At 42.0% G+C, this 24,804-nt stretch overlaps 2 protein-coding genes across 8 annotated transcripts in view; one reads left to right on the top strand and one right to left on the bottom strand.

The window, feature by feature from the left end:
- The window catches only part of FBXO8 (F-box protein 8), a 33,524-nt gene extending 17,937 nt beyond the window's left edge, over positions 1-15,587 (bottom strand). The window contains exons 1-3 of one of the 2 annotated variants that reach the window (XM_067551719.1): positions 15,408-15,587; positions 10,615-10,652; positions 4,377-4,713 (exon numbers count right to left, since the gene is read on the bottom strand). In XM_067551719.1, the coding sequence (XP_067407820.1) occupies positions 4,377-4,705 (329 nt within the window). In that variant the 5' untranslated portion in view covers positions 4,706-4,713; positions 10,615-10,652; positions 15,408-15,587. The remainder of the gene's footprint in view (positions 1-4,376; positions 4,714-10,614; positions 10,653-15,407) is intronic. The other variant, XM_067551720.1, reaches the window with a different exon arrangement.
- Positions 15,588-15,771: 184 nt separating this feature from the next.
- The window catches only part of CEP44 (centrosomal protein 44), a 42,495-nt gene continuing 33,462 nt past the window's right edge, over positions 15,772-24,804 (top strand). For 4 of the 6 annotated variants that reach the window (XM_067551718.1, XM_067551715.1, XM_067551716.1 and 1 more), the window contains exon 1: positions 15,772-15,903. The gene's annotated coding sequence lies outside the window, so the exon portion shown is untranslated. Of the gene's footprint in view, positions 15,904-15,933; positions 15,969-17,630; positions 17,696-18,558; positions 18,613-24,804 lie in introns of those variants that run through there. The other 2 variants (XM_067551713.1, XM_067551714.1) reach the window with 2 other exon arrangements.

The following is a 24,804-nucleotide window of genomic DNA, read 5'->3' as shown; positions in this document are numbered from 1 at the left end:
TGAAGGTTGCCTGCCACTTCCTATTGTAACAGGTAGTGTTACCAGCTCTTCCTACAAGTTATAGTACATTTAATAATCTTAAATTTATTTTATAAATATTTTAATGGTATTTTCATACTTTACAAAAAAGGTTTTTTGTTAACTGTTAATCTTGCACCTCACTTAAATTTATACCCAGTTGTCAAGCAAAGCCCCAATTCTGTAAACACATACACATGTGCCTTACTTTACACACTGTGAATGGTGGTCATAAAGTTAAGGATGTGCATGAATCTTTGCATGATTGGATATAACAGTTCAATCCAGCACTCTCATGTGAGTAGCCCCATTAATGTTAATGAGGCTACTTAAGTCAGTAAAGTGAATATTTAGCAATAACATAGATCTTTTCAATGATGTATTATCAGATCTTACACTTTCTGCTAAGTGATACCCTGGTATAGATAATTCTGCAATAAAAGCTTTTCTGCTTTCACTGTAAGATAATAAATATAGCTATGGTGAAAGTATTAAAAACTAAGCTCAAGTAAATCTATAGGTTTTAATGCCCCGACTTATAACAACACTTAAATCTTTTATCTTTGATAGGAAAATATTGGAAATGGAGATTGGGAAGGTTGTCAGTTTTAGTTTCTAGTGCACTTTAATTTAAACACTGAATAATTGCTATACAGGAGATTTCTTATGTGTTATTATTATAGGTGACAAGCAACACCACCTACAACTAAGGTTGCCCAACATTTTCCATTATAAACACCCTGTTTTCAGTAGCGTATAACTTTGCCAAACGAACTGTTTGGGTTGAAATTTTTCAGGCTGACTTTTTTCTTGAAAGCTTAAGCTAAAATGGTTCAGCTCTTTCTTAGAACAAGATTAGGGGAAAATGTGTTGCTTCACTCATGTTAAAAAAAAAAAAAAATCTTATAACTGTTTAATTGAGAAGTTCTATCACCTCCATGCCTTGGCTAAGGGACTTGAATTTGGAAGGGAGATCACCCTGCTGTCAGGGATATGACTTTTGCTCACCTTGTGAAAATTCACCTAAATTTGGCCAAACTATAAGCTTTTGCAAAACTCTGTTCACAAATGCTCAGCAGAGACTTGTTAAAGTTCAGCAGCTAAATTCTCTTAAGATTCCGACTGCATGATCCTCACATACTTTGTACATGCTAACCAGACTGCACCCATGCCATCTCCTCAGTGCAACTGCGCATGCTCCATCCTAGAATGGCAAAAGCCGATAAGAATTTTCCCTGCAATTAATACTCCTTACTGCTGGGATCTACTGTGGTGCTGAGCAGAGCATCTGAGAGCAGGAAAACAGTCATATTCTCAGTGTCTCCCCTACTGCCATGAAGGAAGCAGGAAAGAGAATGAAAGCTGCCTGATTCTAATATAGTGGAGTAAAGAACAGTGGGTGGGAGAAGAGATGTAGGGAGGATGAGAGGGACAGTAGCTGAGAGCGGAGAGAGGAAGGGCAGGAGCAGAGGGAGTATTGGTGAATGGGTAGGAGCCATGGAAGGAAGGATGATACAAGCAAAGTGAGGAAGGAACCTGGGGCAGGAGCAGAGGGAGTGGGGCAAACAAGGAATAGGAGTTGGGTGAGGGACTAGAAACAGATAGTAGCTGGGAGTGTGGGTTTGCAAGGGAGAGGATGGAACAGGAGCTGGTGAAGGAGAGATAGGAGTAGAAGAGGACAGAGATAGGCTGGGAGATAGATATATGGGCCATAGGGTCTTTAACAACCGGATCACACTTCGCTACGGAACCTGGAATCTAACCCATTATTCTGAGTTCTTACATTCCTTTGCTGACAAGAAAATAGCTGTTAAACCCACTGGGCAAGTGTGCATCTCCATCACTTTCTAGTGGCAAATGCACATAGAAAGGAACAACTGCTAGAGGATATTATGTTACAGTAAAAGGGCTAGAGAACTGTGCTTTGAACCTAAAGATCCCAGCTCTGCTGTTCACCTATGTGAAGGATCAATATAGTTCTACATGATAAAATTTTTGTCTTTTAAATGTTAAAGTTATTTTTTTTAAAAGCTTCTTAGGAAATTGCATTATTACATAGTATTTAATTACATGGTCACATACTATTTTGTCCATTGGACCGCTGCCTCGTTCAGTGCACAGAATGGACTCATAAGGGACAGAATTAAGGTTGCATGGGCTAATGTAAAAGTGGCATTTCCTAACTTTTGGGTGCTTGACTTTGTAACCTAAATAACATTTTTAATAATTTTTTGCATGCAACTGTATTATAACTCAAAGGGGAAAACAGAAGAGGATTCAACTATATAGCATACACTGCAGAGCTGGTTTCTCTTCTCCTTCCCTTAGTCTTTATGCTATAAAATGTATACAATTTTACTTTTATTTTAAGGGAATATCTGTGCCTAGTCTAAGATTTCTATGGAACCAGGACAAGCCAACAGTAATACCTAATCACTAATGGGCTTCATTTTAGGTAATGTGAGGGGATTGCAAGTTTTGGTATTTATACATTTACACAGCATCTTTGGTGCTAAGAATGCATCACTGCCCCTTTTCCCTGTAAAGTGTGAAATTGCCAGATGTTTAATTTTTGTGTCCAGGATTGGTGGCTGTTCTTGGTCCCTTTCTTTTTCTTGGCTAGAGGAAGCTAAGATGGCAAACTGTTTTTAACAGTTAGTAAGTTTTAAAAACAAAAAAACCTGCGCAAACTCAATACAAAACCAAACCAAACAAAAACCCAGAATGAAAAGGAAAGGTAGAAGGAGCAAAGTAGAAGTGGACCTTGGCACTACAAACCTGATTCCCAGCCTCTAGAACAGGGGTGGCCAAACTGCAGCTCAGGGATAGCATGTGGCTCTTTTACAGTTAAAGTGTGGCTCACAGAGCCCCCAACGCATCCCGTCCCCCCCATTCACTACCTACCAGACTGGGAAGGGGAATTCAGGGCTTCTGCCATGCAGTGGGGTAGTGGGGCTAGAGGTTTCTGTCCAGCAGGTAGGGGGGAGTCTTAGGGCTTCAGCCCCATGGTGAGGTGATGGGGCTGGAGGCTTCTGACCAATGGGAGGCACCTGCTGGGCCTCCAGGCTTCCGCCCTGTGGCAGAGTGGTGGTGGGGCTTCAGGCTTCTGCCCGATGGGGCATGCCTGCCATGCCCTAAGCCCCATCACCACCCTGCAGTGCTGAAGCCGGGAGGCCTGGCAGGAGCGCCTTGGCTCTCGAACTTCTGAAGATTGTTACATGCGGCTCCGAGGTTCAGTAAGTTTGGCCACTCCTGCTCTAGAAGCTCAGTCTAGGACAGGACTCAGTGCTGGCCAGGGCTAGGTTCAAGTTTCAACTAGATGTTCATTTAATTTGAAACTAGGTCTTATAAAAGGATGATTCTTATCTGAACTTTGTAAGTCAATTTTTATAGAGCATTAAATTTAAGCTCTAAATTTTTTTGATAGAGACAATGGATTGCTGACTTCTTTCTTCTCTTCCTTGCCTTACTGACTACAAGTTTACAATCCACATCACCTTTACTACCATTGCAGTATGACACTTCTGCTTCACTGAATTAATCCTTTCTCCTTGCTGATGCTTTTCCATTTAGATTCTATATGCTGGACTTAGACCCATTGTAACATTGTGCATAACAAAGATTAATATTTCTGTTGTCAGGAGAGAGGGCAATGAAAAGCACCTGTGCAGACATCAGTGTGCTAGAGGGCTTGTCTTCACTGCAGTACTAATGTGAGTGTAGATAACTCAAGCTAACACCTTTCCAGCTTGAGTGAAAAAGAAAACACTGCAAACAACACTTGAGCAAGCACAGACTAGCTGACTTATCTCTATATTACTAACTCCAGCATCAGCATCATTTAAACTTCAACCCACATCTGTTAATGGGCCATCTAGCTCCAATTTAAAAGACCACTGATGTTGAGCTACAGATTTGGGTGTGTGCTTGGGCGTTGGGTCGGGGCAACCCTTGAAATACATTGCAGCGAAGACAAGCCCTTAAATCTTCTTTCTAGTAATGATATGACAAACAACAGAATGTATAAAAATATGCACACAGGTTTGTACTAAGTATGCTCTTTCCCTTGTATATGTAGTTATCTCTTCTAACACTTGATTGTACTTAGAAAAGTGTTATTCTGGATTTGCACTGGGCTCAGATTTCCCCCCCATGTCAAGTCTGAATTGACTTGGGTAACATTTGTTTGCAAAAAGACAAATAGGAAATCCTTAACGGGCAGAAAATAGTTCATTAGCATGAGTTAAACAGTAACTTTTCACATCTGAAACATTGTTTAAAAGGGTAAACAGTGTGACAACCAACAATCAATCTAGTAATCCTCCTTATCCCATGCAGGTGACCTCACATTAACTTACCCTTGCCAGAGAAGCTCATCATTAGCAAGATCCTGCCAGACACATGAAGCCAGGCAGAGGTCAGTTGCATTCAGGTACGACAAAATGGTAAAACTAAGCTCTGGGGGCAGCATTTCCAGGTTAATGAATCCTTCTTGTTCTTTGGATTTTCTTGTTTTCAGCAAATGGTAGATGTCAATACCTCCTTGGGCTTGTTTACGATGGCTTGTGTTTGAAATGCTATTAGCTGCTAATCTTCTACCATGCTCTCTGGTGAGATAACCTTGCCCACTGTAGCCTTGGTGTTGCAGCTGCTGGTTCCTAGCCACTCTCCACAGCCCCTGACCCATCTGCGAGCCTGTAGGTCATAAAATCCAAATGAAAGGTTATTTAGAAAAAAACTTCAGTGGGCATTTTTATTGCTGTTAAGGTAATTAGCGTATAAATTTACAGTTGCATTGGCAATTTATAAAAAGTCTTGGAAAATATCTGGTAGGTACTGAAAAGCTGAATAAAAACAAACGTAGAACTGACTTTCAAATAGGAAGAGAAGAGTAATCTTGAAAATTAGTATGCCATAAGTTTATCCTCTGTTCCCACTGAAACAAACGGCTACAGAGAACAAAAAAAGCCAATGAAAACTTAGAAAATAAAATTTGCCAAACATTATTGCTGCTCTAGACAGAATTACAATATTCAAGGCCTAATTTCTGCAAATACTACTGAGCATAATGTCTACTAATGGAAGTCACTCCATTCAAGTCAATGGGACTTACAACAGGGAGCACAATGTTTTGAATTAGTATTTTCAGAATAAATTTTTCAAATCACTCAAATGGTCTGTCTAGAAACAATGTAATGTAGACTGAAACTATAAACAAGAGGTAATGATAAATGGCAGTGTACTGACATGTGGGTAGTGTGTAGTAAAAGCAGGGATTGGTGTTAAGCTAAAACCTAACAACTTTGGAATTGATTCTAACTTAGGAAAAGTTGCAATTATTGGTGAAATTATTGGTGAAAGAAATAATATTAAGATCTACTACTATTATTAATTTACCTAGCCACAAACACTGCATTGTGTTTTTGTCTGTGCCTTCTTTTTTGGAGCATTCTGGATTCATCTTTAGCTCTCATGGTTAGAGAGACAAAAAAAACTTAATTTTGTGTATATGTTGTATATAAAATAAGACACCTATGTACTCAATTAAGTTTAATAACTGGATTCTTTTTACAGAAACACCAAATACTGTCAGACTTGTGATAAAATCAAGTGTTGAAAATGCTATAACGTACATTTGTAATATGATATGGCTGCAAAAAGACTAATCTTGAGCTGCATTTAAAGAATCATCTCAACACAAACTAGGGAGATAATAGTTCTTCGCAGCGTAGCTCAGGTGTGACTGCACCTGGATTAGTGTGTTTAATTCTGGACATTCTACTTAAAATATATTGACTGGAAGTGAGTTCAAAGAAGAAAAACTAAAAGTTATCAGATGGTTAGGCTAGAGAGTCTGAAAAAAACTTGGAAGAGCTAAGCAATGTGAAAAAAACCAACTGCAACTTGAGACCGTTGCTCCTTGTTCTGTCATCTGCCACCACTGAGAACAGCCTAGCTCAATCCTCACTGGAACCCCCTTTCAGGTTGTTAAAGGCTGCTATCAAATCTCCCCTCATTCTTCTCTTCTGCAGACTAAACAAGCCTAGTTCCCTCAGTCTCTCCTCATAAGTCTTGTGCTCCAGCCCCCTAATCATTTTTGTTGCCCTCCGCTGGACTCTCTCCAACTTGTCTACATCCTTTTTGTAGTGCGAGGCCCAAAACTGGGCACAATATTCTAAATGCGGCCTCACCAATGCCTAATAGAGGGGAATAATCACTTCCCGCGACCTGCTGGCAATGCTCCTACTAATGCAGCCAAATATGCTATTAGCCTTCTTGGCAACCAAGGCACACTGCTGACTCATCCACTGCTTCTTATCCACTATAACCCCCAGGTCCTTTTCTGCAGAACTGCTGCCTAGCTCATCGGTCCCCAGTCTGTAGTTGTGTATGGGATTCTTCCATCCAAAGTGCAGGACTCTGCACTTGTCCTTGTTGAACCTCATCAGATTTCTTTTGGCCCAATCCTCCAGTTTGTTTAGGTCCTTCTGTATCCTATCCCTACCTTCCAGGGTATCTACCACTCCCCCTAGCTTAGTGTCATCTGCAAACTTGCTGAGGGTGCAATCTACCCCATCCTCTAGATCATTAATGATCAAATGGCTGCACAAGAGCTTAAAAACATAACAGTAGGAAACTAACAATAAGAGAAGGGGGATGGAGAACAAGGTTAATGGTCATGAAACTAAAACATTGTTTTAGAAGTTTGCAAAAGTGGGCTATTCAAACTATTTTGTGTTTCTACTATTTCTGCCTGTTTCTACTTTTTAATTCTTGAATGGTTTCTATTTCTATTTGAACATCTGCTTGGTTTCTTTTTCTGTTTAAACCTCTCTTATTTTTACATAAACACCGCTCGCTTACGTATGCAAATCTTTGTGGGGAAAGATGCTTTTAGAAGGTTAAAAAACACTGAGGGTGGGAGGGAAAGATGAGGAAAGAGGAATGGATGGGAAGAAAGAGAATGGGCATGGAGAAGAGGGAGCAGGGGCAGAAGAGGGCACGAGTTCTGGTGAGGCAGATGAAGTCACTACCATTAAACATCCACTAAATAGTCTATTAACAGCAGCTGAAGCAATCTAAGGTCAAAGTAACGTATTCAAGAACATAGTCTAGTTTCTATGTGAGGTGTGGATGATGGTGCCTTCCTTCCTGGGTCTTGCTCTTGCTGAGGCTGCGGTTGTGAGGAAATGTGAGCTTTACAGCTGAGTGTTTATGGGGAGTAGGTGTGGGCTGTATGGTGGAAGACACTTGCCAGGATCTAGTACCTTGTGCCATCATCTAGACTGAATTTTGAAGGACAGACCAAATTGCCTCAGGTCTGTCAAGAGCCTGCAAGATTAGCTGGCAGACAGAACAATTCCAAAATTATATTTTGGTAGGAGGATCCTGTCATAACTTCAAGCCACTGCATCAGAATTTGGTGACCTGTCATGACAACACAAGAGCTGTCACAATGCAAACATCACATCTCTTCTGCAGGCTCTGTGAGAAGGCATTTATAAGTAGCAGCAAAGCTTAAAATGAAACTGAACTGGCAGCAGCTGGCAGACATGTGCTTAGAGGATCTGGGGATAAGGATGTGTGTGCTAAGCATGTTTGATGTTGCTCTTGGGCCTGCAATCCTCTAAATATTGGGAGCTGAGCACAACAAAAGCTTTTCCAATTTTTTAAAAAAGGAATTAAAATAAATCAGGGCAAACTACTAGGTGCTCTATCAGAAAACTGACATTTAAAAAAAATGAAATAATCCTTTAAATCTTCAAGTACAGTGGAACCCTTTTTATTTGATCTAATTGGGACTGGGGCCATATTGGATAATCAAAAATTCAGATAATCAGGAGAATGGGCCAAGAGCTTTCTAGCCTTTATTTTAAGATGCAGAGTTGCTTTTTAAATTAGCTGACCCCTCTCAGAAAACCTCTAAAACATACCCCACTTCTTATCTACTTAACAGACTGTACAAACCTCTAGTTCTTGCAAACAATGTTTTGTTCATTTATGAACAAGAAAACTGACTTTTTAAACAAGTTGTACAGGTATTGATCATTTTTACTTTTTACTCTATAAACCTGAACATTATAGGGACTGTCTACAACAGCGTTTCTCAGCTTTCTGTTGCAATTGCCCAGGGCCTCACACCACAGTGTGCCCTGCGAAGCTAAGTTACATGCTTCAGCCCTGGACAATGGGGCACGGGGCTGAAGTTTCAATTTCCCATATTTGTGTGTGTGCACTGGTGGTTCGGTTACGGAGAGCCAGATAATGGAGGCTCAGATAAATGGGGGTTTACTGTATTTTTAAAAATGTGGGTGGCATCTAAAGGAAAGGAAATGAGTTTAATGGTTCTTGTATTTCGAAGAGTGAATACTATTTAGATCCTGATCTTGCAACAGGATTCACATGGATGGACCCAGGCACCTGTATAGAGACCTACTGAAAACAATGGGATTCTATGTAAGCATGATTGGGCCTTAGCTTGCAGACTCATAAGAAGGATGCCTGCGGGGGAAAAATGAAATAATGGACTGGATTTTAACAGAAAACAGATGAAACTTTAATGCTTGCTTCAAACTTTTGTTATCAAATGATAGGCCCAGTACAACATAAGCCTGATTTTTCAAGAGTTGCTCCCATTGACATCAATTGGAGTTGTGAATAATGTTCAGCCTTCAGAAATTTGCAGCCTATATGAAGGATAGATATTTGATGATAAGCACAAAGAAACTGACTATGAGATGGTTTGGCCACTGAGGCATAAAGATCATTCAGTCTACAAGCTGAAGGCACTGAAATTTGGGGCCCATATAAAGGACAGATATATGATGACTATGAGATGGTTCGGTCATTGAGGCCAGCAGCTCACTCAGTCTGCAAGCTGAAGGCACTGAGAACAATCTTCCATATAATAAAAAAAGCCTAAGCTCATACTTAATGAGGGGCTCAAAAGAGGCTTCTTTGTTTTGTGAAGACCATGTTAATATCCCTCAGGTGGCTGCTTTTTAAAAAAATACAGTAAACCCTTCTTAAACTTAATAATATGAGGCTGTAGATAACTGGCCTTTCAACCTAGTTATGAAAAGCTGAAAGAAGATAAAGGAAAAAAGATAAATCAGATGAGGAGGGAACTTTAAATTGGACTGGCTGGGCAAGTGGAATGGGTATGGCGAGTGGAACAGACTGGGAGTAAAGGCAGGCATGGAGATTAGGACTTGGAGAGCAAGCTCGGATGATAGGGGACTAGAACTGACTGGCCAAGGAGACTAGACTGGGACAAGGAGCCAAGAGCGATTAAGAGACAGGATGGGGGCAGGTTGGAGAGGGGCAGAATGGATCAAGCTTCGGGGGAAACAGGCCCACTAGAGCATACTACCTTCTAGAACATGGAATGGAACGCAAGATTCCTAAGTTCACATTTTACTCCTGTCAGTAAATTTGCCAGTGGGTTTCCTAGATAGTGTCTCTTCCATCCCACTCTAGTACTGGTCCATTCAGGGGATCACAATTAACTAATGGAGTAACTCATAGCAATAGTAAAGTGGCTGAGATCAGTGCGATGGGTCTAAAGGTTCTAACCATGCTAATAACCCATGTGGATATCAATATGACACCACACAATGAAATTTCTGTATCTTCAATTTGCTTTTTTAAAAACCTAAGAAATTACACAAAAAATCCCCTACATTAAAGAACATTATTCAGGTTGCACAGTCAAACACTCAAATATTAGGAAGTGCCTGGGCCACCATAATTTGTTCCCTTTAATTCAGTCACTGGAAACTGTGGATGAATGTATAAAGTACTATATAATGCTATAAGGACACTGAAAACTCAAGTCCTATCTGTCTCAAATTGAGCACTCAAAATAAATGGCTATTTTTGACTTTAATGATAATCTCTTTGTGCCTCAGTTCCCCATTTGTAAAATGAGAATAATATCATCCCCTGACATTATGGGGTGTTGAGAATATAAATTGTGTGTGAAGCACTTATATGCTATAGTGGTTAGCACCATAGAAAAGCCCATGAAGAAATGAATAATTCTGTCTTCAGAGCAGGTTTTGAATTCAATAAGGCATGGAGTCTCTCACTGAGAAATGAAGATAAAAAATGTTGAACAGTTGCTTGTTAGTGGAGTACCATCTCCACCACTGAACATGAAAATCAAGTGTAATAGTAATGTTTTCAAATGTACATTTAAGCTGAAGCATAAACCATATACAGCTACTTCCATTAATTAATCCAATTTTTCTCTCCACTATTTTAACAAGTTGTTTCTCTGAACTATAAATATCACTATATCCAATTTTTTTAAAAGTCTTGTAGCAAAAAAGACCAATCTAAGAAAGACCTGATGTTGATGATCTGAACATTCAGCATAGATTTATTCTTCTAAAAGTGACAGGGTCATCAAAATTTACAGGAGGGGCTCTACCAGGTTTTGGGTCACATTATGGATTCATAGCACAAATAGCAGCTAGAGAGAGAAATCTCCTGGATTTGAAGACACCGCTTCTCTTTTTCCTAGACAGAATAGATTTTAAACGTAACTAAAAACTGAATGAGATTATTTTTTCAGATGTATTAAATACTTGCCTTCTCATCCCTCCACCAGTTTTCTTCTTCTTAAAAACCTTAATGATAAAAGACAGGGTCATAGGTAATTGCTGCTTGCAAGTTAGAAAGTGAAGATTTGTAATAAAATTAATTCCAGAAGTAAAATATACAGCAAGTGATATATTTCTCAATTCAATAATATGATAATAGATCCCTATCTTGATCTACTACTACGCTTTCAAATCTACAGCATGGCTATCTATTTACTGAGTTTTACTAGACTGGACAACAGATTAAACAAGCACATGGTCAATTAATCCTATTGTAAAATATTAGGTACCTATTTTAAAACTGTTTAATCACGGACTGTATAAAGTGATAAGAAACAGAATCAACTACATGTATATATGCATAAGAGAAAACAATTTATGTCTTCCTTGAGAGGAAGTTTTTTTTTTTTTTTAAATAAAACAAACCCCCACACAATAAAATCCCTCAAAACTGTCAGCAACTTCAACCTAATTCAATAGCAAGTAGTGGTCACATTAGGAAGATATACCTTTGAGTTTTTCCTTTTTAAAAATGTATTTGTGTGTACACAAATATTATTGCAATCATGAAAAAAAAGGGCCCAACTTTTTGTCAATATTTTAAAGTGACCAGAATATAAGTGGCTCAGTGGAAATGGGGCTTATCCAGGAGTTTCTGGAGAATTTAAATATCACTTAGAAAAAGCAAGTTTCTAGCCCTTAACCTTGTAATGAGAACCTTCTAAATGTGGAGAGATTAAAACTAATGTAAATGTATCTTCCTCACTCTGCAGGTAGCTTGAAACAAGACATAACTACTTAAGGCCTAAATCCTGGTCTCAGTAACACAAATGCCTAGGTTGTGTTATGAAGCGCTTTTGGGACTGAGGCCATCCTGTGGGATGGAGTTGCTTAGCGGCTACTTATTTCTTCCACATGGTGAAGAATGACCAGCGGTTCTGTATAGCAGCAGATTCACCAACTTTGCTCCTTCCTGTCCTGTGATTTTAATTAGTATTTAATTCACAGAGTTCTGGAGCTGAGTACTGTGATGCCTTGTAGGCTATCAGAACCCTGCCCTATCTCCTGCTGCCACACAAGTCTACTAGAACTCCATTTGATTTGTGGCCACAAAGGAGAAGGAAGGATTGACCGTAAGAGATATTAACTGTTTCCATGAATCTCTATCTGGCATTGTTGCTGCTCTTTATATTACAATAGTGCCTAGAGACTCCAGCTGAGATCAGAGGTCCATTGTGCTAGGCACTATATATGTACCCGTTAATTCTGAGGTCTTAGAAAACTGGTGTGTTTCTGAACCTCTGAAAGGCTTCAGCCATTCCCAGCCCTGTGTGTAATTTGAGCACTGGCAGCAAGTAATTAAACTTGCAAAAACTGTAGATGCAAATGTTAGAGGCTCTTTATATGTTCAGAACTTCTGATGTCTTTGTGAGTGAACAGATTATTACACTAACAGATAAACAGTAATGTTAAACTTACTAAATTTTAAGCCCGTTGAACTCTACAAGAGGCTATTGGAGTCTAATATATCCCCACAAGTGTGTGTATATATACCCATCCAGTGGGCCCTGTCCTTCTTTATATATCTTCTGAACTGTAGTCCTTTGAAACAGGAACAATCTTTATTTTTGCACATTATACAATTCTCATGGTATTGTTGGAACTAAACAAATGATAAAATAATAATTAGAATGAGATCAACAACAATACTGAGGTGTGAAAAAGGAGAAAATAGAGTGTGGGAGAAGAATCCTCAAGGTGTGAGAATCTCAAAAATGAAGATTGCTAACTTAAGCTGTCACTTTTTTCAATATTACAAGACTTTGAAAGACATTTTTTTTCCAAGTCAGAGTATAACTATACCAGAGAGGTATACAAGTGAGATATAAAGAACAGCAGCATTATTGGACATAGGTCATGGAATGATCATGTCTGCTGAATTATCAATTGGACTTTACACCATCTGGCAAACACTAGAATTTGTTTTATACTAGCTTCTGAACCTCTGCAAAACACATTATCTGTCTATAGGTAGTACTTGTGTTCCTAACAGTTGCAGGTGATTGAAGCCTTCCCCTTAGCTGTTAGTAAAACACTGAACTAGCAGCTACACAGGATTTTTATACAAAAAAGCCAATCTTATGCTCAACGTTGATTTATAATGGAAGAAAATAAACATTTTCTTAGTACTCCTGATCATCTTTTCACCTCAGAAGTCAGACCACCATCACTTCTAATCAATTTCACATTCAAGTAAGTGTGACTGATATCCAGGGATGCAAATGCAAGTAGAATGACAGAATATTTAAAAAAGCAGGTTCTTTGTCAAATACTCTCATACTTTTATGGAAAGATATCAAAAGCAGTAATCTGTTTACAAACTGAAATCCTTCATTAAAATCTTACTCATTATAGGAATGATAAAACAAAGGACAATAGGTTTTCTACATTAAATACCAAATTAGTAGATTTCACAGACGCAACATCTTGAGACACATAATTTTACCTAGCTGAGCACTGATCTTCATAAAGCCATACGATTTAATACCATCTAACAGCTTATCTGTTATTTGTAAGATCTAGTGTCTTATTTTTCCCCATCAAGCAATTATTTTCAGTTTTGCAGTAATCAAGATGAGCACTTTAGAAACTCACTTTTACAACATGATGAATAAACTCATTTCCAGGCATAAAAACATCTGAGGAAAGGAGTGACTAAGAAGAAAAAATTTAATTGTATTTTTAAAATATAGTAGCCAGTTTAATTTTCTACCTGAAAATCTCTATCTTCAATGTTTACACCACCCTACTTATTGAGACTCCTTGATGGATTGGCTTAGCCTTGTGAGTAGGGAAAAATCACTAAAATGTACATTCCCTATCCTGTCTACCTCCTGCTACCTTATGCTAAGTATTAGTGTATGTATTATAGTGCTGGTGTATGTTGTTGATTATATTGGAAAATATCAAATTGTCTCTATATAAAGCCATGTTATGCCCACATCTTGAATATTGTGTGCAAATCTAGTTGCCACATCTCCAAAAGTTATAGTGGAATTGGAAAAGGTACAGAAAAGGGCAACAAAAATGTTTAAGGATATGGAAAAGCTTCCCTATGAGGAGAGATTAAAAGACTGGGACTTTTCATCTTGGATAAGAGATGACTAAGGATGATATGATAGAAGTCTATAAAATCATGACTGGTGTGGAGAGAGTGAATAAGGAAGTATTTATTCCTTCTCATAACACAAGAAGTAGGGGTTATCAAATGATATAGGCAGCAGGTTTACAGCAAACACAAGGAAGTATTTTTTCATACAACACACAGTCAACCTGTGGAACTCTTTGACAGAGGATGTTGTGAAGGCCAAGACTATAAAAGGGTTCAAAAAAGAACTAGATAAATTCATGGAGGATAGGTCTATCAATGGCTATTAGCCACAACTGTGAGGGATGCAAAACCATGCTCTGAAGTGGCCCTACCCTCTTTGCCATAAGCTGGGAATGAGCAACTAGTGATGGATCACTTGATCATTACCTGTTATGGTCATTACCTCTGAAGAACCTGGCACTGGTTCTGACCCAATAAGGTTGTTATTAGGCAGAATACTAAAACCAAATCATGGAAGATTAGGGATGGAAGGGACCTCAGGAGGTCATCTAGTCCAACTCCCTGCTCGAAGCAGAACCAACCCCAACTAAACCATCCCAGCCAGGGATTTGTCAAGTCACACCTTAAAAACCTCTAAGGATGGACATTACACCTCCTCCCTAGGTAACCCATTCCAGTGCTTCACCACCTTACCAGTGAAAAAGGTTTTCCTAATAAATCATGGTCTCACTGATATCAATAGCATGTTGTCAGAACTGTGTGAAATTGCAGTGATGTATCCTTCTCTGTTACTGGCCTGTGCGAGCATCACTGATTGCTTTGGTTCAAGAAAATCCCAGTTCCTTAGGGCAAATTTGGTGAGCCAAAGCCCCCAGTGCTGGTGCATTGTGCACCTTCCCGTCCAGTCAGACATACGCAGGACATGAAGCGTTCTTAACATTACTAGTGCAGGTGGCTGTTTGGAAGCCTGAAGTGCATTTCAAAAGTTCTTCAAAGTTTATTTCTATTGACTATTTTAGTTACTTCAAAGATGATTCTGTTTCCTCATGTCCACGATGGTCCGTGCTGTCACTATCTTCTTGGGAAATCCAAAGCGCCACCAGCCGTCCTTTTCTCTCCCAGGAGCGCCCGGCAGCCCTCTTTCAGTTTACATGTCACTCACACACACAGCCGGCGTCGGTGCCCCGAGTAAGGCGGAATCATGATTGTCACCTATCTCGTCCCCCCTTAAACCACCAAATCTCCCGCCCATGGCCAACGAAGGAAGAAAACTATCACCCCGCGCAGCGCCCTAAGGAAGAAAAGCGGTGGCGGGGGAGGGGTCCTCGCTCACAGCCAGTGAAAAGGGGCATGTGTGTGCGGGGCTGGGGGTCTGTGTTGGGTTGTGCTGAGCGGAGCCGGCAGACGCGGGTCCTGAATGCGTGGCGCAGAGCAGGAGGCGGCCTGGCAGAGGCTCAGCGCAGCTTTAGGAGCATCGCCTCCTCCAGCGCGCCAGGCTCAGCCTGCCGACCCGCTCCTCACACACAGACCCAACAAGGCAGTGAGAGAGTCCCGCCCCTGCGCCGGATTGGCCCTTTCAGACAGCCCCACGCTAGCGCCTCGCTGTGATTGGCCGCTGCGCCCATCACTCCACTCCGACCCCACGGACCAAGCTCGAGGGTCTCTCGTACCTCTCCGAGCTCCGATCCCAACCGCCGCCGCGACGAGCCGAGTCCGAGTCGGTGCGTGAGCCTCGCCGGCTGGGAACAAGCTCAGGCAGCCCCGAGCTCGGGGGGGAGGAGAGGAGATCCCCGTGCGTCGCCGTCGCTGCTGCCGCCGCCCCCTCTCGCTCTTGAGTTTTGACGTTTGCTGTTGTTGCTGGAAGTGACGTCAGCACCGCGAGACTTCCCGGAAGCGGAAATTGTCAGATTTCTGTCAGCAGATTCTACACTAGCGAACCTGGCCAGCGCTCAGAGCTAGGTAATCTTCCCTGTCCCGCCCGTCAGAGCCGCCGGGGCAACAGAGCCTCGCTGTGGGGCTAATCCGGGGAGCTCTCTGGCCCCTAGGCGGCGCAGAGCGAGCGATGAATCTGTCAATGCGAATCGGGAGACGCGGTGGGGGGCGGTTCCCGCGACTGGGCTCCAATTGCCGGTAAAATACAAACCGCCGCCGGGAGGCTTGGCGCAGGTGAGTGCGGGCACTGAGCACAGGGGAGGGGAGAGTCGCTGTGGGGGAGCCCCAGGAAAAAGAGGGTGCGCGGGGAGGGGGGCGGGTTTTGTGCGTGCGACCCTCCCGCCCCTCCGGCGGGCCGCGTCTCTTTTAGTCTCTGACCCCAGCCCCCGTGCCGGGGGTGCTGAGGCTCGTCCACGCCGGGGGCTGAAGTTTTCTATGCCTCCTCCCTGGGGGAGGGCCGGGGCCCCTGCGTCCCTCGGCTCTGTGCTGCGGGGGGCGCCGAGTCTCTTTGCCCCGCGGTTGTGTAAAGTGGCCCGGGGTCGGGGTGGGAGAGGGGCTGAGCACTTTCCTACTTTTTCTCTGTAGCTGCAAAGTACTAGCCTGGGCCCTGCCGCGCAAACACCGATTCCTGGGCTGCTGACCGTATTGGGAGGTCCCTGGTCACAACTGCCTCCATGCTTTTCCCAGACAGTGAAATAGGAAAGTGTTATTGGTCCCTTCTCTGCACAGACGCTAAGGATAGTAATTTAATGCTGCTACTGCTGCATCTCTTGTGTGACTGTTTCAAGCTGCAGGGGGCGGGGAGGGATGAGGAATCCACTTTTGACATTTGAGACAATCATTGGTAGTTTTACTGTTAATAGTTAATTAGCAGCTTATGATCGTTTATTCAATATTACAATAACAACAGGAAACCACTGTATAATGCACATTTTTGTGTTGCTTTCAATTCCAAAAGTTTTATGGACCTATGCTGTATATCAGGTCTGTGGCAGAGTATGATCCTTTTAACTTCTTTCCAGTTTTGCAAAAGGGAATGTTTTATTGAAGGCTAATGCCCTCAGTACTTAAATGGTGCAAAAAAATAGGAATTAGAGTGAGAAAAATGGAAGGGCTAATTGTAGTTTTTTTAAGAAACAGCCACACTAACTGAATGCCACTAGTATTTTTCTGTTATAGGCATTGGAAGGAAGTGTACATATTTCTTCCATTGGTGAGGGTATTGTATTGACTTCACCTAACTATCTTGTGGTAAAGAGGACAGGTGCCTTTTTTCCAGTAGGATTTTACAGTGGGATAGCTAATGTGCATTAGTTATTTTACTGTAAAAACACTGCCTTTTTTGCAGTTAAGATATTGCCTAAGCGTGAAAACAACAGTTGGCTTCCTCCTCTGTTGGAAGTGTAATTCTTCAATGGGAACTCTGATAGTCCTATTGAATAGGACTTTCCTGTTTGTCTGTCTTTTGATCTTAAGAGCTGTCTTCTGTACAAAGGAAGCAGTGTTGGTATTCCATGTAAAATGGACCCAGGGTCCCTATATAAATATGAGGCATTTCTATCAAAATGAAGGGATATCATGTGTTTAAAGGATCTTTTGACTACTTATTCCATTATTTTAATAGGCTCTTCAGCTGCCCCAAAATGTCTAAACTTTGTTAGTGTAACTTATTTTCAACACTTTTTTCACATCCCATAGTTTCAACATGGAAATGACACAATTTCCCCAAAATGTCACAACTGCCATCTCATTAATTTAATTTTATTTTGAGAGTATCATTTATAATTGTACCTTGCATTGTGTATTGGAACCTCCATTTTGTATATGACTCTACTTTGTGCCATGTAAGAGCCAGTTTAAACTGGTGTACATATATCCTGGTTGCAATGTATAACAAGAGAAGGAGGAGTTGATTTTCATCTTGGGGAGAGCTAAGGCTAGATAAAACATGATCCAAATTCCTACTGGATTTTGCTACTGACTCAACTGGCTCCACCCCTCCTCTGAAAGAAAGGGGATTGTTCATGTGAGTTCAGCATGGATTGACTGGAGCATTGGGGCCTCAGTGGGACTCATGATCAAAACTGTGCATGAGAGCTTGTGTTAAAAAGGGAGACCAAATTGCTAGGAATAGAAGATTGAGCAGGAGGATACTGAACTCTCTGAAGGACATTGACCAAGACCCAAAGACTCTCATAGGAGATATGAAGAATTTGAGGGAGGGTCATGAGTACAGATGTTTGTTATTTTTGCTTAGATCTAAAACTTAAAACTGTGTACTTAAATTCCTATGAAAAGTCTGTTATTTACTTTAACTTGTCTTGTCATCTCTGAGAAGTTAAATTGTAAACCAGTACCCATAAGGGTGGAGCTCTGGGGAGGGTATACTTAAGATATTGGGGAGACTTGAGGGTCAACACTGGTCTTTGGGCCTAGGGCAGCTGGACTGTGGGGGTCCCACATCCCTAGGAGGAGCACTAGAAAGGGTATATACCCCAGGAGTGTGCCAGAGAGGCTGGATTAGAGACTGCATGGATGTTGCTCAGACCAGTAGGCTTGGGAGCAGGCCATATCCAAAGATTGGGTCCAGTACTGCAGTCTGGTGTCCGACCACAAGGGGAAAGTCAGCCAGGGCTGTAACAGGCAGTCTTCCTCCCCAGTTTTTAGCAAAAATTTAATAGATTGCTGTAGTGTCAGTCTTATTGCAGAAATTTCACTACTTTTACCCAGGTTTTGAAAAAAATGACCACAGTAAACATACTAGCCAGAGGTAGATAAAAAAAGAGAAGAATGTTTTGAAACAGCACCACCTTTTCTAGGAATCTATGTTATTCTGCCTCACCAGCTCCTGGAATTTTTGTTAATGTGCTGCCTCTAAACCTTACTTAGGGGGACCTGAGACCTCCAATCCTCTCCATCTGTCTTATCAGTCTCTGGTTACTGGTAGGTCTGAAACTTGAATCTGTATCTCCTTTTCCATTCTCTCCAGCAGTTTCAAATAACTACAAGGGGGAACATGAGGGGAAGATTTTATCTACTTTACCCTAACTCACCTTCCTGGCCATTGTGGTGGGACAGAGGTCCTTGTTACTTTTACCCTTTCCCAGAATTTTCTGGCTAGTGCAAAGAGGGAAAGAGGACTGCTGTCCCCAACTCCCAACCTCTTCTTGGGAAGAAAGAGAGGGTCATTACTCTAGTTCTATCTATAGTTTTCCCAAGTTGCATAGGATTCTTGAAAGCTTCACTATTGTGCAGGAGGTTCTGAATAGCTGTGAAACTGATCAGAGTCTTAGTAAATTTGCTGTGCCCCTGCTTGGCAAAGCTATAAGAACATGAAGAGGCACTGAGACTGCCTGTTTCCAGATTTAGGACTACAGCATTATATCAGTCTGCATGAGTCCATGTTTATTATGGTGAAAATCTTCTAAAAAGGCTAGAAACATATCCTTCTAATGAAAGCTTAGATTCTGCAGAAATTTATAGTATTGATCACTTCGTTCACTGAGGTCTCAACTAGTGGATTTTTCAAATCCTGCTTTAGCAAATGTACTGCAGAATATTTATTATTGTAAAATTACTCTTTAAATGAATCCCCCCTCCAAAAAGCCCTTTAATTGATTTGCTTACTTTCTAAGTTGCAAATACTTTCCCTCTCATTCTATGAATTAGTGAGATTTTGTTGTTTTTATAGTTCCTGGGGAGATTGCATACAGTCTTGTATAGAGCTTGTTACATTGATTGAAACCTATAGTAAACAAGTGTACTGGGGGAAATGCCATCTTTTATAATACGATGCTACATATATTCAGAATTTTTCTTTGAACTAATTATCAGTTGGAAACCTGTCTCGCTCTTTCTCTAATTAAACGTTTTCACAGACCACTGATAGAGGAAGGTTGGCAGTTTGCTAATGGATGTTCTTGTGTTCAAATAGTTTATCCAGAGTCTTGAAACAGAGACCATTTGTTTTCAGTTGGGACTTGTAAAAGTTGGGTTGTCAGCCAGTCTGTGCTTTCAAAGTCTAACCATTCTGGAGAACCACCAACTTTGGTTGTCTGTAACTTTCAGATACATGCTTGTAGAGTGCTGCAAATACTCTTCACAAAGCCTTTTTAAATTAAAACCTAAAATTTAAAAAATATGAAACAAAATGGATTTCTTTTATAAAAAAGGAGATTAGTATGTGGTAATTCAGATTCTGTGATCCAAAGCCACCATTCAAGATGAATTTCTTTTCAAGACTTGTCCAACAGCATAGCTGCTAACAGCCTCAGATCTCTTTTGGCAGCTAATCCTCCTTCCCTCTCTATGTAAGAATTTCCTTAATGTTCTGTTCAGAAGAAAATACACAACAAAACCCTTCCCAACCTCCACGCGTTTTACTTTTATAGTTAAATTGGGGGAATGCAGGAATCTTGTCTTGATGGTCGTCTTCCTTTTCTTGTGCACACTTTTGAAACTTTCCTGCAAGATAGGCCTCTTCCCTTGTAGAAACCTCTGTTACTGTCCAGACTGGGTGAAACTCATGCAAGCCTCAGTTCTGAGAAAGAAGGTTCACGGATCTTAATAAGTTGTCAGTTTGCTTACAGCTTAGGTGTCAGAACCTGTCACGTGCAGGATGTGAGTGACCGTTAAATGCCTTCTCAGGTGTAGACAGGCTTTTTTAGTTGTTGAAGAACTGAAATCAAGAAAAATATTTAATTCAATAAATTTGATCCTTTTGGAGCTGCCTGTTCTGGTTCCAGGTTTGTAAGAGAGCTTTTTTTTGCTCCTACTCTTTCTGTTATTGAGGCTTTGCAGCAGCTAGTGTCGCTGCAGCACTTCTGATAGTGCAAATGTGGTGGACAAGCAAAAAGGAAAGATCTTTATCGCCCATTCTTCCTTTATGGAATGTGTAGGTAGAGATCTCTGCTTTCTTTGGTGAGTAGGGAGGCCTATCTTCTGAGACCCAACTATCCAGATATTGCCCAAGTCCACTTTTGATCAGGCTGGGATGGAGCCAAGTGCGGTCAGAGCAGTCTTCTAATATAGAAAATTGCTGAGAAGTGCACAAAACAGTTGTACCAGGTTGGAGCCATCCATGGTCAAATCAAAAAGTTGCTGCTGCTGACTATGATTCCTTGTGCTTTTTTTCACCTGCCTTCCAAATCCAAGCTGTGAAGAGATGGACTTAGAAACAGCTTGGACTCAGCAAAGCAAAAGGGTCGCAATAAGTGGAGCTATGGACCCATCTCTTTATTCATTTAGAATCATAGAATATTAGAGTTGGAAGGGACCTCAGGAGGTCATCTAGTCCAACCCCCTGCTCAAAGCAGGACTAACCTCAGCTATATCATCCCAGCCAGGGCTTTGTCAAGCCTCAGCTTAAAACCTCTAAGGATGGAGATTCCACCACCTCCCTAGGTAACCCATTCCAGTGCTTCACCACCCTCCTAGTGAAAAACTTTTTCCTAATGTCCAACCTAGACCTCCCCCCCTGTAACTTGAGACCGTTGCTCCTTGTTCTGTCATCTGCCACCACCGAGAACAGCCTAGCCCCATCCTCCCTGGAACTCCCTTTCAGGTAGTTAAAGGCCGCTATCAAATCCCGCCTCATTCTTCTCTTTTGCAGACTAAACAAGCCCAGTTCCCTTAGCCTCTCCTCATAAGTCCTGTGCTCCAGCCCCCTAATCATTTTGGTTGCCCTCCGCTGCACTCTCTCCAACTTGTCCACATCCTTTTTGTAGTGGGGGGCCCAAAACTGGACACAATATTCTAAATGCGGCCTCACCAATGCCGAATAGAGGGGAATAATCACTTCCCACGACCTGCTGGCAATGCCCCTCTTAATGCAGCCCAATATGCTATTAGCCTTCTTGACAACCAGGGCACACTGCTGACTCATATCCAGCTTTTTATCCACTGTTACCCCCAGGTCCTTTTCTGCAGAACTGCTGCCTAGCTCGTCGGTCCCCAGTCTATAGCTGTGCATGGGATTCTTCCTTCCTAAGTGGAGGACTCTGCACTTTTCTTTGTTGAACCTCAGGAGATTTCTTTTGGCCCAATCCTCCAGTTTGTTTAGGTCCTTCTGTATCCTATCCCTACCTTCCAGGGTATCTACCACTCCCCCCATCTTAGTGTCATCCGCAAACTTGCTGAGGGTGCAATCTACCCCATCGTCCAGATCATTAATGAAGTTGTTGAACAAAACTGGCCCCAGCACCGTCCCCTCGGGCACTTCGCTTGTGACCGGCTGCCAGCTAGACATGGAGCCAATGATCACTACTCGTTGAGCCCTATGCTCTAGCCAGTTCTCTATCCATTTTATAGTCCATTCATCCAACCCATATTTCTTTAACTTGCTGATAAGAATACTGTGAGAGACCGTATCAAAAGCTTTGCTAAAGTCAAGGTATATCACATCCACTGCCTTCCCTACATCCACAGAGCCAGTCACCTCATCATAGAAAGCAATCAGGTTGGTCAGGCATGACTTTCCCTTGGTGAATCCGTGTTGACTGTTCCTGATCACCTTCCTCTCTTCCAAGTGCCTTAAAATGGATTTCTTAAGGACCTGCTCCATGATTTTTCCAGGGATTGAAGTGAAGCTGACCGATCTGTAGTTCCCTGGATCCTCTTTCCTCCCTTTTTTGAAGATGGGCACTATATTTGCTTTTTTCCAGTCCTTATGGGACCTCCCCCTGTTGCCACAAGCTTTCAAAGATAATAGCCAATGGCTCTGAAATCACCTCAGCCAATTCCCTCAGCACCCTCGGGTGCATTGCATCCAGTCCCATGGACTTGTGTATGTCCAATCCTTCTGAATAGTCTTGGACCTGTTCCTTCAGCACTGCGGGATGTTCGCCTCCTTCCCATTCTGTGCCACCCAGTACAGTAGTCTGGGAGCTGATCTTGTCTGTGAAGACAGAGGCAAAAAAGGCATTGAGTACCTCAGCTTTCTCCACATCCTCCGTCACTAGGTTGCCTCCCTCATTCTCAAAGGGGCCCACACTTTCCCTAATCTTCCTCTTGTTGGCAACATACCTGTAGACCCTTCTTGTTCCCCTTCACGTCCCTTGCTAGCTGCAACTCCAGTTGTGCTTTGGCCTTCCTGATTTCATTCCTGCATGTTCGAGCAGTGTTTTTATAATCCTCCCTAGTCATCTGACTAAGCTTCCACTTCTTGTAAGCTTCTTTTTTGCATTTAAGTTCGCCAAAGACTTCTTTGTTAAGCCAAGCTGGACGCGTACCATATTTGCTATTCTTTCTGCACATCGGGATGGTTTGCTCCTGTGCCCTCAATAAGGTCTCTTTAAAATACAGCCAGCTCTCTTGGATTCCTTTCCCCCTCATATTAGCCTCCCAGGGAATCCTGCCTATCAGTTCCCTAAGGGAGTCAAAGTCCGCTTTTCTGAAGTCCATGGTCTGTATCCTGCTGTTCTCCTTTCTTCCTTTTGTCAGGATCCTGAACTCGACCATCTCATGGTCACTGCTGCCTAGGTTGCCACCCACTTCTACTTCCCCCCACCAAATCTTCCCTGTTTGTGAGCAGCAGGTCAAGAGAAGCACGGCCCCTAGTTGGTTGCTCCAGCACTTGCACCAGGAAATTGTCTGCGACACTCTCCAAAAATTTCCTGGATTGTTTGTGCTCTGCTGTATTGCTCTTCCAGCAGATGTCAGGGTGATTGAAGTCCCCCATGAGAATCAGGTCCTGTGAAATGGAAACTTTTCCTAGTTGAGTAAAGAGAGCCTCATCTACCTCATCCTCCTGGTCTGGTGGTCTATAACAGACATCCACCATGACATCACCCTTATTGTTCTTGCTTCTAAGCTTAACCCAGAGACACTCAACTGACTTATCTCCAGTTTCATACTGGAGCTCAGAGCAATCATAGTGCTCTCTTACATACAGTGCAACTCCTCCACCCCTTCGCCCCTGCCTGTCCTTCTTAAACAGTTTATACCCATCCATGACAGCGCTCCAGTCGTGCGAGTTACTCCACCAAGTCTCAGTTATTCCAATCATGTCGTAATTTCTTGACTGTGCCAGGACTTCCAGTTCCTCCTGCTTGTTTCCCAGGCTTCTTGCATTTGTGTACAGGCACTTGAGATAAGTAGCCGATTGGTCTACTTTCACAGTATGAATCGGGAGGCCTCCCCTGCTGCACCCTCCTCCTTCTGCTTCCTTGTGGTGTCCCTCTTCCCCACTTACCTTCGGGCTTAGGTCTCCGTCCCCCGTCGAACCTAGTTTAAAGCCCACCTCACTAGGTTAGCCAGCCTGTCTGTGAAGATACTCTTCCCTGTCTTCATTAGATGAATCCCGTCCTCTTCTTTAGTCCATTCCTGCTTCCTCTTCTCCAGTGATTTGTCCAGCCCTAATTTCTAAGAAGGCCCTCCTTCTCTGAATTTTTCAAGGTCCTCCTGGGTTGGAAGTTACCAGTCTATCAGATGTACTTTCAGGGTCCAGTTCAGTCCTGTTTCCCCAACACAACCAGTGAAAAATACCTATTCTGAACCCCTCCATGGTGATGTGGAGTGATCCTTTTGGGGGCATACAGGCCAAATTGAAAAGGAGAGGCGTGTCCATCATTTTCAGGTAGCTCTTCAGATGACACCCACTGGTTTTTCTTCCCCTTTGTGAAACCCCTAAAGCTGGAAGGAAAAAAGAAAAGGGAGCCCCTCAGAAAGGAGGGAGGTTCCCTACTTTCCATTCAAAATCAGGAAGACACTGACATACCTATCCTGGTGTTCCAAATTTCTGTATTCGAGTCAGATGGAATGAGAAACTGGCCAAGGCTCATGTGGCCAGAGAACAAACCTAAATCTTGCCATAGGAACTTCTGTCTCTTCATTCTTTATTTCAGTCCAAATTGTTCTGAATTTATCAGATTGTGAAAAGGCATCAGATTAGTCTTCACAGAGCATATGCTAGTATATTTTTAGACGCTTTGAGAACTTAAATGGTTAGATTTTCTTTAAGCCTTCAAGGAAAAAAAGTAAGTTAAAATAAAACTTGAGACATTTCATGCAAAAGGTCTTTTGTTCAGCTGATTTCTTTCTCTGCCTCTCCACATCCTTCCCCAAACTGATTTTAAGCTCTATCCCCTTTTTGTATTTTTATTCCAGTTAAGTATGCTTTTTCAGGGCTCATGTAGC

This window comes from Emydura macquarii, unplaced genomic scaffold (genome assembly GCF_026122565.2).
Source record: "Emydura macquarii macquarii isolate MOO-44397 ecotype Brisbane River unplaced genomic scaffold, CSIRO-AGI_Emac_v2 contig_1363, whole genome shotgun sequence".
Lineage (NCBI taxonomy): Eukaryota > Metazoa > Chordata > Testudines > Chelidae > Emydura > Emydura macquarii.
Note: the sequence above shows the minus strand (reverse complement) of the source record. Positions and strands in the feature narration are given on the sequence as shown.